The 16,299-nt window shown below is 41.0% G+C and overlaps 1 protein-coding gene across 2 annotated transcripts; it reads left to right on the top strand.

The window, feature by feature from the left end:
* Positions 1–1,367: 1,367 nt before the first annotated feature.
* Positions 1,368–15,837, top strand: stag2a (STAG2 cohesin complex component a). 2 transcript variants are annotated; one of them, XM_076750445.1, is made up of 34 exons: positions 1,368–1,547; positions 4,070–4,197; positions 4,292–4,370; positions 4,882–5,040; positions 5,129–5,225; positions 5,327–5,403; positions 5,516–5,720; positions 5,851–6,002; positions 6,357–6,430; positions 6,691–6,814; positions 6,950–7,048; positions 7,273–7,352; positions 7,678–7,785; positions 7,991–8,099; positions 8,250–8,367; positions 8,475–8,578; positions 8,674–8,766; positions 8,859–8,948; positions 9,046–9,249; positions 9,338–9,408; positions 9,601–9,688; positions 9,845–9,925; positions 10,157–10,249; positions 10,357–10,528; positions 10,630–10,769; positions 10,860–10,961; positions 11,235–11,383; positions 11,468–11,596; positions 11,708–11,916; positions 12,386–12,623; positions 12,770–12,880; positions 12,988–13,114; positions 13,415–13,492; positions 13,774–15,837. In XM_076750445.1, the coding sequence occupies exons 2-34, from the start codon at positions 4,154–4,156 to the stop codon at positions 13,795–13,797; spliced, it is 3,828 nt and encodes a 1,275-aa protein (XP_076606560.1). In that variant the 5' UTR covers positions 1,368–1,547; positions 4,070–4,153; the 3' UTR covers positions 13,798–15,837. The 2 variants fall into 2 exon arrangements, with proteins under 2 accessions (XP_076606560.1, XP_076606559.1); XM_076750444.1 differs by having other exon boundaries at positions 12,383–12,623.
* Positions 15,838–16,299: the final 462 nt, after the last annotated feature.

The raw sequence follows: 16,299 nt of genomic DNA, 5'->3' as shown, positions 1-16,299 counted from the left end.
ACAGTAATAGCAGCAGTTCTAATGTAATTTATTGGGATAGGATGTATGAAACCCAGAGATAAAAAGATGATTTTCATGGCTAATGTTTGCTATGTTACCCAGGCTGTCTGGGTAGGTTCAGGTTCAGTCTGTAAGAATTTCTACAAGCATCTCATCTGCGTCTGCATCTGGCTCCAGCTGTTCTGCTGCTTCGTAACAGTCCAGAGTCTTAAGTCAAACCTTTACCCAAAGACAGAATCCTCAGTTGAGCTGGTCGCTAAAATCAAACTACTGGGTGTTAAAATAGATCTTTTACTGACTGGGTCTGGTCTGACCGTTGTCTCCAGGATGGGAGAGGGCATTGCTATTTCAAGGGAATGTTCCATCTTCTGTACTGATCTATGTTGTTCGGTCACTTGTTGTTTCACAGCTGGAGTACTGCTCGCTCGTCTGGTCAAGTGTTGCCAAAAAACATGTGAAAAAACTCTTCAAATTGCACAGAACAGAGCAGACAGATTAGCTTTTCTAAGTGAGATGCATCAATTTTCTCTCAAAAAGTAACTGAAACCAAAACTGATGAATTTCACATAGTTGCTATAGTTGCTATAGTTTGTTTTTGCCACTTTGGGACCTTTTTGTTTGCTTTTATTTCTTTTTTGGTGACAATTTTGCTTTTGTTTCCATTATAGACTCCTGTTATTTACTGTTTCATGTGTGATCATTTCATTTATTCTCTGATCTTTACGGGCTGCTTGGCATACACACATCTGTGTGTGTGATATTGTGATATGGCCATCGTAAGAAATATATTTACAATATGTATTTACATTTTTAGTGTTTAAGACTAATGAGGGACAGGTGAAATGAGTCACAATATTCTTTGAATAGATAAAACAATGAGCCAGACTTTCAGCTTTTTCCCTCATTATCAAGTCGTTGAGATGTAAGTTAGCATGTATTTTATTATCATATATTGATGGTAGTTACCAAAATAATGTTTTAAGTACACTTTTGTTAGTATTGTGATTTACTGCAATACTTCATAGGAGTACACAGAATGGACCAAACAAGGTGATACATTTGTATGTTCATGTAAAACAAAAAAAACCCCATTTATGATACAAATGTAATCAAGGTAATTAAAGCGTATGTCCACTCGCAGAGACGGACAACTGACTGCGGATGAACTGACTCGGATTCACTAAACTTGGGATCTAAAGGACGTGTGTTGATTCCTCCAGCAGTGTGTGAGGTGACTGTCAGTCAAGCTGTGAGCAGGAGTAAGACGCATGGAGAGCACTGACACACATGATGTGACCCCGCTTCCCTGCAGTTCGCGGAGCCACCGACAGGTGGTGTGTGTGCTGCGTGCATAACAACGAAAATACAAACTCTGCCTTGCTATGTTAGCCACCAAGGAGCTTCCTAACGTTAGCTAGCAAATAAAACGTTTATTTTTGAGATTTGGAAAATGACAGTTTGTCCAGGAAATTAACGGAAACACTCTCTTTGTAAAGTCTGCAACGTTTGGATTATTTGGTTTCAGTCCCTCTTTGATTTAAAACGAGGTAAGTTGTAAAATGGCGGATAGCTTAACATCCAGGGAGTTTGTCATTGATGCTGCTATACTGGGTATGTGGCTGGGCACTTCGCATTAGTATTCACATGAGAGAGTGACACAGAAATACGACTTATATCTGAATAAATTAGAAATAAGGTGATTAATGATGGCAACCTAACCTTCCAGCTGGTGCGAAGCAGCTCGTGCACTCGTTAGCCAGCTACGGCTAACGGCTATGCTAGCTAAACTAGCAACTAATCTGATGCTGATAATATATCACATTCACAAAATGAGCCCTGACCCTGTCCTTCGTAGCTCAGCACGAGTAAAGCAGTCAAAGAAGGTGTCTAAAAGTTGCAAACAAAACAATGTCTCGGCTAACATATACGCCAGTGTGATTAGCTCGCATTAGCTAGAGGCTGCTTTGCCGTCGTAGCTGAGACGGCACGTCAGGAAGAGACGAGCGCGGACAGGAGGCACAAACATCTGCACTTTGTAGTTCGGAAGTATACAACTGCGCGTGTCAGGGTTGTTTCGGGATCAACTCGCTTTAGAGTCGAAGTTACTTAAGAGTATACAATCACAACAACCTGCCTTCAACACTCAGGAGAATACCAGCTACATTACTTATCCAAGAAAGTAACGAGAGTTGACATCAGCGTACAGACCCGTTTCTGCCCCCTGAAGTCGGATCTCATGTTTACGATGCAGCATGAGATGATCCGCTACAGTGTGAGTGTTGTCTAAACACGCCCCCACATGTGTCCCCTCTCTCACAATATGTGCATATAGGCGATCTTTGTCTGCTTCATTGGACTGTATAAAAATCCGACTTGTGTCATTGTAACAGTGAACATAAACCTGGATCAGTGGCACTTTCCAGCCCGCTTGGTAAAAGCTTCATAAATGCATCCACGAGTGGAAAGTGCAGGTTCATCTGAACACCACGCGTTATCCCAGATTGAAAGACCACACACACACACACACACACACACACACACACACACACACACACAGGCACGCACGCACGAACACACACGCCTCAGCGTGTGTGCAGCGTGGTGAGTTTGCAGATAAACTATTACTGTATATTTTGCATTTATTTATTTATGTTGTGATTAAACTAGAGCTCCAACGATTAATTAATTAGTTGTGAACTACTCAATTTATCACTAACTGTTTTGGTAATCAATTAATCAGTTTGTGTCATTTTTTTTAAGGCAAAACAAGACATTTGAGGACATCACCATTTTCTGACATTTTATTGATTAAGCAACTAATCAATTAATCAAGAAAATAATTGATGCATTAGTGGCAGCCCTACAAATTATTTAGCAACGTGTCACATAAGTGTACTTTACAGTTACAGATGCTTTCCGAAGTTGTTACCAGACGGGGGTCTTCAGAGTGCTCCTTCTCTGCCAGCAGCAGTTAATAAACCCGCACTGATTAACTAACAGCGACGTGAAATGAACTAAAGCATGCAGAAAATAGTACAGAAATTCATTCTATGTAATACATTACGTAGAGCATTTTTATCTTCATTCAATGAATGACAAACTATTATTCAGTCGTCAAAAAAAGACACCAGTCATCACAAATGTCATCAAGTAATCGATCAGTTACCTCAGCATTAGGTAGTAATAGACCCAAGAGCTGTGCTATCCAAAGGATGACAAAAATGTGCAAAGTGTGTAATGTTATGGAAGTGAGTAAGTGCAGTGACTGAGGAACCCCCTCCCTCACAGATATGTGGACAAAGTAGCAAAAAAAAAGGTGTTACTAACATTAAGGATGGTTCTATTCTAGTCAAGTGTCCCAGTAAGTCATGACAGCATGACAGTGAGCCAGCATGTACAAAACCATAATACCAATAAGAATGACTAAATGAATTATGTACCTCTGTGCTTTTTCAGGCTTTGTATATGTTTTATAAGCACCCGTAATGTCTGTTTGGCCTCAAGAATGGCCGAGAGAAGGTATCACCCTGCCCAAGAGGAGGAAGTTTAGATGTTTTAGTGTCCACTGTTGGATTCACTGTCTGAGAACCCTGTCGCCTCATGGATTAAATATAGATTACAACCTGAAGTCGTTTTCTGTAACTTGCCTCTATTGAAGAACTCTTGATGATTTGTCTTACCTCTAATCACCAGCAGATGTGTTCCAAGGGTGTGGTGTATTTTGCATACCAGTGCCTGGGTTTTATTGTGATTGTTGGTCTTGAAGAAGGCCCGAGCGGCGAGACATTATCACAATGAAAGAACAATGCACGTGGAGAGTGTGCAACACTTTTTTCCTGATCTCGGTTGCTTCCAGTGATCAGCACCTCATGACAACCCTCGCTGTGTGTTGCTTCTCTATTATGGCACAGAGCACAGAGTCTGAAGTGCCTTGTAGCGCATTGCTATCAGGGTAGTTAATGATGGAGGGAGTGTTTAACACATACTGTGATTTGTTTGTCATTCATTGCAGTCAGTGTCGCTGTTGTCATTCATCAACAAACTCCTGTGATTTGTCTTATTTTTCCAGGAGAAGCTGAGCAGACACCCTTTCACTTGGGCTCCAAGGCAGTAGAAGCCACCTACTCCAGCAGATCCAGAAAATGTTAAAGAAATGATAGCAGCGCAGGATTTGCACTCAGAGTTTCAATGTCCTCAGTAAGTATGGACACCGTTCTGTTTTCCCTCGGAGCTTATATGTTATTTGTAAAGTCTGTACTGCGCTTGTAATGACTTTATGTGTTATGCACAGAGAGGCAGAGTCTCACTTGTCTTCAGATACTGACCTTGAGGATCCTGATGGCAAAAATGCAAAGACAGGAAAAGACCTGGTATGTTTTTCACACCTTATATCTTCATTTATTCACTTTCCATACCCACGTTTAATCAGGATCGCAGCGAGGGTGGAAGGCAATGAAACACCCTGAACCAGGAACTTCACAGAGTGGAAACGGTGTGATATTATTCAGCAGTCAATGCTGCATTGCAACCTGCATCAAATGTCTGTAACGTGATTCAGTCCCTCGCTGTGACACATTTTCTAAAGTGGAGATGTAATGAAAAATGCTTGTAGATCACATCCCCGGTCATAATGTGCAACTATTGAACAATACATGTTCAAAACAAAAAATCTACTTCTTTGTATTCTTATATCAAAATCCAATTTCTCATGTCCCACCTGCCTCTCCTGTTTCACTCAGAAACAAATACATCACAATATAAAATGCCATTTCATGTACACGTTAACTCCAAGTAGTCTGATAAGCTGTTCAGCCTCCATGCACATTTAAGAGTCATGCAAACACACTTTCATCTTCCATTTAACATATTTCTCCCCAACAGCCAGTCAGGAAAGGGAAGAAGGCACATGGAGACACGGCAAAAGGTGGGGGAGCCGGGAGGGGTCCCGGTCTTGGGTGGGTGAATGGCCACCACCAGGAGAACGGGATGGAGAACATGACCCTGTTTGAGGTGGTTAAATCAGGGAAGAGTGCCACACAGGTGGGTATACTCCAGTGTGCTGAAGAGATGATGTTGTGTTTTGTAGTTTCTTCTCATCTCATTTTAATGATCACGTTTGATTTTCCAGTCTATTGTTGATGACTGGATAGAGGCGTACAAAAACGACCGGGACGTTGCTCTGTTGGACTTAATCAACTTCTTCATTCAGTGCTCCGGCTGTAAAGGTAAGTATCTGACACCATGAGCCTGAATCTGTAGCAGGCTGGCTGCCTGAAAGCAAATGAATACAGTCAACTTTGCTGCCACTGTGTGATCCTTCTCATAGGTGCTGTGAGTGGAGAGATGTTCAGACATATGCAGAACTCCGAAATCATCCGAAAAATGACTGAGGAGTTCGATGAGGTAATGTAGCCTGTTTGTTTTTTTCCCCATATATTTTAAATAAAAGAGGAATATAACAATATGAAACAAATGTGACCCTCCTGCCCTGAATCTGACCACGTCTCTCCAACAGGACAGCGGTGACTATCCCTTAACTCTGTCAGGACCACAGTGGAAGAAATTCAGGATAAGCTTCTGTGACTTCATTGCGGTTCTGGTGCGTCAGTGTCAGTACAGCATCATCTATGACGAGTATATGATGGACACGCTCATCTCCCTGCTCACCGGCCTGTCTGACTCACAGGTCAGGGCCTTTAGACACACAAGCACACTAGCAGGTCAGTTTTAATGCATGTTTCTCCTCTTGGTATCCTGCTTGTTTGCATTCGTGTCTGCGCGCTCATGCTTTTATTGTCCGGAAGCCGTTATACCTTCAGATGTGTATCTGAACTGTGTCATCTTTGCCAGCCATGAAGTTGATGACAGCTTTGGTGAATGTGGCTCTGAACCTGAGCATCAATATGGACAACACACAGAGACAGTATGAGGCAGAGAGGAACAAGGTGGTCGCAAAAAGGGCCAATGATAGATTGGAGCTTCTGTTACAGAAACGGAAAGAGGTGAGAAGAACAATAGGAAGGTGATGTTCAATTTTTTTCTCAGTGTCAACAAATCCCATGAAAAGAGCAAAGCCACAAATGAATTTATGCTTCTTAACTATTGCCTGCCTGCCAGAAGGAACCAGTTGGCTTGGGGCTGACGAACACGTTGTTGGCCGAAAGTTGTTGATAATAAGAAAAGCAAATATGCCACCATACCCTTTAACATGACTGAAATTACATTAAACAGGGTTCTTCCTGCAAAATGTCTTGAATCTTTTTGTGTTTGAGGGTTTACCGTAACAGAAGAAGGGAATTCTGTCGTGGCTGTTTTCATGCAAATGATTTCAGTATCTTTATGTGTTTATCTTTCAGCTTCAAGAAAATCAAGATGAGATTGAAAACATGATGAATGCGATTTTCAAAGGAGTGTTTGTTCACAGATATCGGTATGTGAATCCCGTATTGACTTACACATACTGTATGTTGACTGTGAGATTTCACTGGTGTGCCTCTAATCACACTCATATCGCAACAAGCAGGGACCTTCCTGTGTTCATTCTTAGCTGTTTGGTGCCCTCTAGTGTGGAAGCAATGTCAACACCAATATGAGTCCCTATGATTGTACTTTGAGACAGCTCTGAAAAGGTTGTGTTTACACAAGGGTGTGTCACAGGCTCTCATGAATCAATTCTCTTGTGTTTGCCAGTGATGCCATCGCTGAAATCCGAGCTATTTGTATCGAAGAGATCGGAGTGTGGATGAAGCTGTACAGTGACGCCTTCCTCAATGACAGTTACCTGAAGTATGTTGGCTGGACAATGCATGACAAGGTTAGTTCTGTTGGATTCACATCAGAGTGGTTATTTTCGTTAAGTTGTCAGTTCAGCAGTACAAGTGCTAGACTGACGCACAAGTTTTGAGTTCAAATGTGGTGAATGTTTGGTGTATTTCTATCATGGTTCTAGCAAGGAGAGGTGCGGCTGAAGTGCCTGACCTCCCTGCAAGGCCTGTTCTACAACAGAGAGCTCGGTGCACGGCTGGAGCTCTTCACAAGTCGCTTCAAGGTGAGCCAGCAGCTGCACCACTTACAGTACCAGCTAGAGGCTTGCTGTACATCATTGAAATGTACTGGAAGCTTACAGGCTTTTCACTTGTTGTGTCTTTATATGCAAGTAAGTATAGAGCAAAAACATAATTTAAATCTCATTAGACCCACGCATGAGAAAACAGCTGATGTTATGGAAATTGTCCAGCTGAGATACTGTATTGAAGTTGTTTTCATTGACAGGACCGCATTGTGTCTATGACTCTGGACAAGGAATATGATGTTGCAGTGCAAGCCATTAAACTACTGACTCTTGTCTTACAGTGAGTAACCTCAGCTCCTCTTGAATGGCACCATTCTGCATTTGAACTTATTTTATGAAGCCACATTATGTCACTGTAGAAACATCACACTCATTAAAATTAACATGATAAACACAGAAAGCCTCCCAACAGAGTTACATTTAATATATGATGGCAAGCTAATTTTTTTGTGAGATTTTATATCCATACTTTACATATCCAGCTTCTCTGAGAACTAAGTAAACAAACCATTTCACACATTAAGTACAATTCTAAATGCTCATTTTTCTGTCAACCACAGATGCATTTAACCTATCACTATGAATGTATGCATCTCATCTAACAGGAGTAGCGACGAGGTTCTGACAGCAGAGGACTGTGAGAGCGTATATCATCTGGTTTACTCAGCACATCGACCCATCGCTGTTTCAGCAGGAGAATTTCTCTTCAAGAAGTAAGTGTTTTATGGCACCTTTTCACACTTCCTTTAATTCCAACACATTTGTGTCATATCATAATTGAAGTGGCAGAAGTGTTGCAGAAGAGGCTGGTAATGGTCAGCCTGGGTTCACATGGGTTTACACCTGGTCTATATGTGTGTGTGTGTGTGTGCCTTTACCGGGCATTTTTAACAGCCTTTTGTATTTTGCTGTTTGAAGGCTCTTCAGCCATCAAGTCCCTGAGGAGGAGGGACTACCCAGGAGGGGCAGGCAGAGCCTCAATGGCAGCCTTATCAAGACTACTGTCTTCTTCTTCTTGGAGAGTGAGGTAACCAGGCCTGCGTGTCTCACTTCTGGGTGGTAACCCTGTGCTCGCTGTAATAAAAAAGCCCAGTGTGTTTATCTAGAAGTTCTGTTACTTTATTTCAGTATATTTTAATTTGATTGAGTAACATTTAACCTTTTTGATGTTTTACAGCTTCATGAACATGGGGCCTACTTGGTGGATAGCTTGTGGGAGTGTGCGTCAGAGCTTTTGAAGGACTGGGAGTCTATGATCAGCCTGCTGCTGGATGAGCCGATGCCAGGAGAGGAAGGTGAGGGTCCACTCGTTCAGACAATTACTGGTTCAGAAGGCATCATTTTATTTCTTTGCACTCTTCAATTCCTGTGATTGCTCCTCTTCTGTGCTTGTAATTTTTAGCCTTGACCGATCGCCAGGAGACGGCTCTGGTCGAGATTATGCTCTGTGCCATTCGGCAGGCGTGTGAATGCCACCCACCAGTAGGCAGAGGTACAGGGAAGAGGGTGAGCGTCTGATCCTCGTGCTTGACGTAGAGAGGATTCACTTTCAGGAATGCTTTCATGTTGTTAACATGGTTGGGTTTTTGTGTTTGGCAAAGGTCCTGACTGCAAAGGAGAAGAAAACGCAGCTGGATGATCGGACACGTATCACAGAGATGTTTGCAGTGGCATTACCTCTGTTACTGGCAAAGGTGGTTCTGCACTGCAGTGTTGACTTGTGCATTTGGGCAACAGGTTTAATTCCTAACTGTTCAACCTAACTCTTTCTCTTTCCTTGTCATAGTACTGCGTTGATATTGATAAGGTGACAAATTTGCTACAAATCCCGAAGTACTTTGATCTTGACATCTACACAACTGGCCGTTTAGAAAAGGTTTGTCATTTTTTGTACTTGTTCTTGGTTGATGCGACTTGTAAATGGCACGCAGTGTCGGTGAAACAACGTTATGTGCTTTCACCTTCTCATGAAGCATTTGGACGCCTTGTTGCGGCAAATCTGGGAGGTCCAGGATAAGCACACAGACACTGAGGTCCTGGAGGCCTGCGCTACCACCTACCACTATCTCTGCAACGAAGAGTTCACCATCTTCAACCGCGTGGACATTGCCCGCTCCCAGCTTCTGGATGAGCTGGTGGACAAGTTCAATAGACTCCTGGAAGACTTTCTGCAAGAGGTGGGAGCTGGAAGATTTCCTCTCTGTGGACTGTTTGACACCGTGGGTGAATGCTGAGGATTATATGCGTTTGATGTCTTCTTGTCAGGGTGAAGAACCAGATGAGGATGATGCCTACCAGGTTCTATCAACGCTCAAGAAGATCAGCGCTTTCCATAAGTAAAGCAGTCAACACGTTTGTGTTTATGATTTCAGTTGGTTGCTACTTGTTCAAAACAAAGTAATAGTGTGTGCTCCACTTGTACTATTTGGCATTGAAGTGAGTTTTGGTGAGATAAGATGTGAGTAATGACATCTGCATGAATTATGTTGTGATATAATATTTATCACTTGCGTTCTTTCTGCTTCCAGTGCACATGACCTTTCTAAGTGGGATCTCTTCACCAGCAACTACAGGCTACTCAACACAGGTCTGCAGAATGGGGATATGCCTGAACAGGTATCGCAGCCCTAACAGCAGAGTCTTTTCTAACTTTGTCAGAAATGTCCTCGAAAACTGAAACTAAAACAAACACAGTGACTTAGGAGCGTGTAAATGTGCAGACTGTATGGAACATTAAGGCTCATCTGATGTGCTTGCCTCCTTCCCCCCCAGATTGTGATTCATGCAATGCAGTGCACACATTACATCATCCTGTGGCACCTAGCGAAGGTTTCAGATGGCAGTTCATTAAAGGTATTTATAGATTGGTCATGACACTTTTTTTTGGATGCTTGTTAAAATGAGTGTGTAAAGAGAGGTGTGGGTAAGGCATCTGTTAAATAAGCAAAACATTTCTATGCACACATTTGTCAAATAGGTTCTACCGCATCACAGTCGTCTTCCTCCACTCTATTCTGTTTGCTATCTTGACAAATGAATAGATCTTGTCACTTACAGGACTGTCTAAACATTTGCTCCTTTCAGGGTGATGTGGTGACCTTGAGAAAGCAAATGAGAGCTTTCTGCTTAATGTGTCAGCGTTACCTAAACAGCATCAACACAGCAGTGAAAGAACAGGTGGGTTTATGCTGAGAGGACTCTTCATTTATCCATCAATGTCCAGTGCCACTGAAACTTTGGGTGGTCAGGATTTCATTAATACTAAAGTGCTGTGTTCATTCCAGGCCTTCACCACTCTGTGTGATCTGCTATTGATCTTCAGTCACCAAATTATGTCTTCAGGCCGGGAACAGCTGGAGCCTCTGGTCTATATGCCAGACTCCTCTTTGCAGGCAGAGCTGCTCAACTTCATTCTGGATCAAGTGTTCATTGAACAGGATGATGACAGCAGCACAGGTCAGCGTCAAGCACCACTGTGCTAATTAACCACACTAAAATTTGGAGGAGGCTGTTAGTGGTTTATTTTTGTAATATTTGTCTTATTTTGTATTTTTCAGATGGACAGCAGGACGATGAAGCCAGTAAAATTGAGGCTCTGCACAAGCGAAGAAATCTTCTAGCTGCTTACTGCAAATTAATCATTTACAATGTTGTGGAAATGAACACTGGAGCAGATATATTTAAACAGTATATGAGGGTAGGTCCAAACCCCTTTTTAAAATCAATCATGAGGAGTTTCTCCTACTCGGCTCCTCATATGAACAGTTTTCATTCTCTTTCTCTCTAGTTTTACAATGACTATGGAGATATCATCAAGGAAACGATGAGTAAAACGAGACAAATCGACAAAGTTCAGTGTGCAAAGACGCTCATATTGAGCCTGCAAATGGTAAGATCCTTTGCACAGGTGGAGACTCGAAGAAAATGTACTGACATTCACGCTAACCTCTGATGTATCACTTTTACAAAAAAGTTGCTCCAGTATGTCATGCAAACAGAGTAAGATGGTGGTTTTTAGACTGAATTGTAAAAAAAAAAAAATAAGTATTAATACTTGAGTTAAGAACAGATCATAAATGCATTTAGTGTATGAGACCTCAGTCTGTGACTCCACCTGTAAAGGAATGTGGAAAACGTGTGTTTCTGCTGTTTCCTTTTGTAGTTATTCAATGACATGTTGTCTGAACTTGGCTTCAATGTCGACCGCTCGTCGTCAGCCTTCTGTGGCATAAAAGAGCTCGCCCGACGCTTCTCGTTGACTTTTGGCTTGGATCAGATGAAGACCAGGGAGGCTATTGCCATGTTACATAAGTAAGTATGCAACTCACTCTTAAAGTAACGTGTGTTTTAATGAGCAAAGACATTTCATCCATTATTTCCCTCTGTTTGTTTTAGGGATGGAATTGAGTTTGCTTTTAAGGAACCAAGTCCACAAGGAGAGGGGAGTCCACCTCTCAACCTGGCCTTTTTGGACATCCTGAGCGAGTTCTCCAGCAAACTCATTCGGCAGGACAAGAGAACAGTGTAAGTTTGAGCCACAAGACCTGTGCCGTGGTTTATGTTTGTGGTGAGCGTAGAGTGTGACAAGGAGCTCTGAAAACGTCCCTAACTGTTGCCATCCTGATACTCCCACAGTCACATGTATCTGGAGCGATTCATGACGTTTCAGATGGCCCTACAACGAGAGGACTGCTGGCTGCCCCTCATCTCGTACAGGAACTCCCTGCAGGTTGGAGGGGACGACGACACCATGTCTGTCATCAGTGGGATCAGCAGTCGAGGGTCCACCGTCAGGAGTAAGAAGTCCAAGCCAGCCACAGCTAGCAAAAGGAAACTGCCTGAAGGTAAGCAATTTGGACATCATTATACCTTGATTTACTTTGTGTGCTATATGAATTGAGTCCCCTCTCTGCTGCTGTGGTGTTTTTTTTGTGTGTGTGTTTAAAGTCCAAATGAAACAGCATTTTGGAAGTATCAAGCTTTCGTATTGTGATGTATTTCGGAGTGAAATACAGAGGCAGAGACAGACGTAACATTGGGAGGAATTTGATTTGACCGGTGAAAAGTTTGCATGTCATAACAAACATGGAGAATTAGTGATTCAGAGTTGCCTCCATTCAGTGGTAGAGGACTGCTCGCCTCTTTCAACACCTTCATGACCCCCGTGACTGGAGCAGGCAGATGTACCCCTCGAACTGCAGGAGGTGTTGCTATCCCGATGGAGTACGCTGACAGGATGCATTGATTCTTTGAGGCACCTCCTCTGTCAATACAAAGTGTTCTGTCACTTCATACATTTGTTTTCTGTAGCAGAAGAGAACAGCTGCAGCAGCACTGATGCAGTTTGGGTGAACCGTGAGCAGAACATGCAGACGCCAGTGATGATGCATTCACCTCACCTCACCTCCACCGTGCTGAGGGATCCAAAGAAGATGAGGCCGGAAGACAGCTACACAGCCACATACACTGTGCCAATGGAGCAGCATCCCCATCAGCCTGTGCCTCCCCAGCAGCAGCCGCACCATCACCACCAGGCTACCATTGATTACAAGTAGGAAAACGTTTCTTCATATCTATTTCTGTACCTTACTGTGACGTGAATATTTGCAATATGTTTCTGTTTCCAGCATCTTGTCCTACTTTTATTAAACTATGGGCAACATGAAGTCATGTTAAATACTGAACACTGTCCCACAGTACCCAGGTTACGTGGATGTTGACCCAGAGGCAACAAGCTGAAGCCCGTCAGCAGCAAGAGCGGGTTAGCATGCACTATGCCAAGATGAGGAATCACATGCAGCAAGCAATGTGAGATTCTACTTCAGAGTACATTAAACGGGTTTGAATTGTGGAAGAAAGCTGGGGAATTTAACTATTTTAGCAGTATGTGAGAAGTATCTATGTGTGCTCCTCAGTCGTCGAGGCTCTGGACTCATGGAGGATGATGAGGAGCCAATAGTGGAGGATGTGATGATGTCATCAGAGGACCGCTTGGAGGACATCAATGAGGGCATGGATTTTGACACAATGGACATTGATCTGGTAATTTAAATCTGCAGTAACTGATTTTCTGGCCACTTTGGGCGAGAGGAAACAAGTTTGGAACACAACATTGACAGATCAGCGCCTTTAAGTTGATATGACAGACTTGTTAGTAAACAGTTTATTATTATTTGGATTATTTTTCAGTCTCTTACAAACTCCTCTGGGAAATGCGTGTCCTTTTAGTGTAATTGTCAGCATTTAATTGCCACAGTTAAAGTATTATACAGATAGCCTTTCTGTCTCTTATTTCCATTACGTTTTGTGGTGCTTTGTTCTGATTGAGCTTTTATTTTTCAGCCGGCATCAAAGAATCGCAGAGAAAGAACAGAACTAAAGCCGGACTACTTTGATCCATCTTCCATCATGGATGACTCAGTAAGGATTTTCCACTTCTTATAACACGATGCACTTATTTGCTTTTTATTTAGTTATTTATTCTAATATGTAAATGTGATATTTGGTATTGTACAGAGGCTGTGGGTGGCCATGATTAATTATGCTAATGTTTAGGTCTGTTATCATGAGCTAACTCAGTTTTCTCATGATCATGACTCATTTAATGGATAATTATGAATATAGTTGTGCCAGAAGATGTTTTTTCCTGTTTATAAGTTTGTGGATTTTGAAATTAATTTTATTTAATTTTTTGTCTTTAGGTTCTCAATGTTTCAATGTTCTAAAGTGGATCAAGGTGAACGTGTTATCAGAAATCCTTGGAAAATATGATGGATGACTGTTCTTTTTGGAAATCAGAATGGAGAAAAATGGACTACTATAAGTGGTTTGCGAGACACCAACGTTTGCCTCTTCGACACTTTGTTAAAATTTAGAGGGAGAGCTTGAATTTGAATTTTATTCTGATATTTTCACACACCGGACTTTTGTCACACAGCAGCAGAGAAGTGTCTGCTTTTGTTCAGTTAATATAAAAACAACTTGATTTTAGCTTTTTCACTGAGGTGAGACAGTTCAAACATTATGTGGCAGTTGCATGGTGAGGGGACAATAACAGACTGAAATTCAAATTAATAATATATACCTTTAATCTTTTTCATTCAGTAGACAAAAATTGTCTGATGTAAATACATAATGGCCAATATACAGGTGGGGTGAACACAATTTCATGAACACCAGCGGATAGAAATATAATTGCCCTGCAAAACAAGACTACCTTTATGATGCTTGTAGCGTTCAGTTGTTGTTGAACACTATAATGACACTGCACTTTGTCACGGAGGTGTTAATTCAACTCTATGATCATTTTACAGCCATATGTTTTAGAAATTATCATAGGCATCAATCAGTGCCCCTCTGACGCAATGTAAACAGAAACTGATCATAAGCTTCATAAAGACTGCGTTCATTGCAGTTCTACTGAATTGGACTGCATTACATTGTAAAGGTGTCAGTGATATTGCGTTCACCTGCTGTACTTTTTAACTGTAGACTTTGGCATGGCATGTAGCCATATATCAAAACGTGTACACTTTAAAGTATAATGTGAACTGGCGTCTCATACTGTTCAAAGGCCTTGCCACAAATGATATACGACATTCTCAGATTTCTTTGTGATGGTATTTTTTAGAAATGTATGTGTTCTGCTTTTATACCTTATAGATGACTTTGATTTATAGATATTTTGTAATGACAATCAAATGTAAATTAATGGTTTATAATCATGTTATTTCACATAGATGCTGAAATAATCCTTTTTAATGACAATGATTATGTTACTATAGATACGGCCAGCTGTTTGTATTTTCTTTTCATCTCTCTATAATGAATGGGTGCAAAAGTAAAATGTAGTCAGTTGACAAAGTGATGGCTGCATCTGAAATTATTTTTTAATATTGGGAGCATTCACAGTGTCATGCATAACAATTTGAGTCAACCTTAAACATGTAATCTCTCCTATATCTTGGATATTTTTCTCCACTGTATAGTCTCTAATAATATGTCATAGTACAGAAATGCCAATCTATAGAAGAAAGGGTTTGAGAAACGATTGAGAAAGGTGTGTTGTTTGTCTTTGTTTTGTTTTGTTTCCTAGTTTGCAAGAATGCAGAGGATTTTATTTCAAAACGCCATTTATTTTTTTTTTTGATGTACCACTGTTTCATGTATAAGACTTATAGAATTATTCTGAATTACAAAGTTTTAGAATTATTTAGTCGACTATTATAGTATCAGATTTGTATATTATACAATAACAGATGTGTAATATATTGTGAACCGGTGCTCATTTTATATTTGCAGTTTCTGTTTGCTTGAAATTTTAGGGAAACGTTAAAGAAATAGAATGTAACTATTTGAAGTTAACCTACTAATTTGCAAGTATACAGACAGTACATTGTTTTGTTTGCCTTTCAAAGGATCGTTACAATATTTCTTTACCTCTATGTGTTGGCCTGGTTGGCATATTCTGATTTTATGGAACATGATGTACTCATATTGTACTTAGAAACAAATCCCTAATTTCCTCAGAATCTCACTATAAACTGGAGAAACGCATCACACGGTCTTAAACATTACCATATACGTACTAACAGTTCATGTAAGGCAGATGAGAAAAATACATTGTAGAATTGCCTGTAAAGTTACATCAATCATTTCATTTTGGATCTGTTCTGTTTTGCATTGAACTGCTGAAAATGTGCATACATCTGTATGTTTACACATATTTAAATATTTGTGTATATTAAATTTGTGTTTTTATTCTATTTTCAAAGTGCCCATTGCATCCTTTAAAATTTGTATTTATGTCTGGAGATGTACCATGAACAGAATAAACTCTGCGACTGTGTGACGATTTTAAGAACATGGCTGTACACACTAGCTTAATATTCATTTTGGTTTGTCTGTCTTTGAATGTTTTTCGTAATTGACATGTTTCACAAATGCAATATTTTCTGTCCAACAATATAATTCAGTAGAATGCAAGCACACTATTGTTTGGATATAACACAAGTTTTTTTTGTTTTTGTTTTGTTTTGTTTTAAATTGTGTTCGTTAATGGTAGTTTAATGTAGTCTAACTCGCTCAGCTGCGACACTAGAAGTTTGCTTAAATAACTTGGTTAAGTAGTTGGAGCAAAGTGAGCCCTGCTATGCTCCACGATGACACCGCCGCCTCTCACCAAACTCAACAAAGCCCTCAATCGCTCGTGTCCTTCCACGCAACAG

This window comes from Chaetodon auriga, chromosome 15 (assembly GCF_051107435.1).
Source record: "Chaetodon auriga isolate fChaAug3 chromosome 15, fChaAug3.hap1, whole genome shotgun sequence".
NCBI lineage: Eukaryota > Metazoa > Chordata > Actinopteri > Chaetodontiformes > Chaetodontidae > Chaetodon > Chaetodon auriga.
The sequence above is the reverse complement of the archived record's forward strand: the minus strand, read 5'-3'. Positions and strand labels throughout refer to the sequence as shown.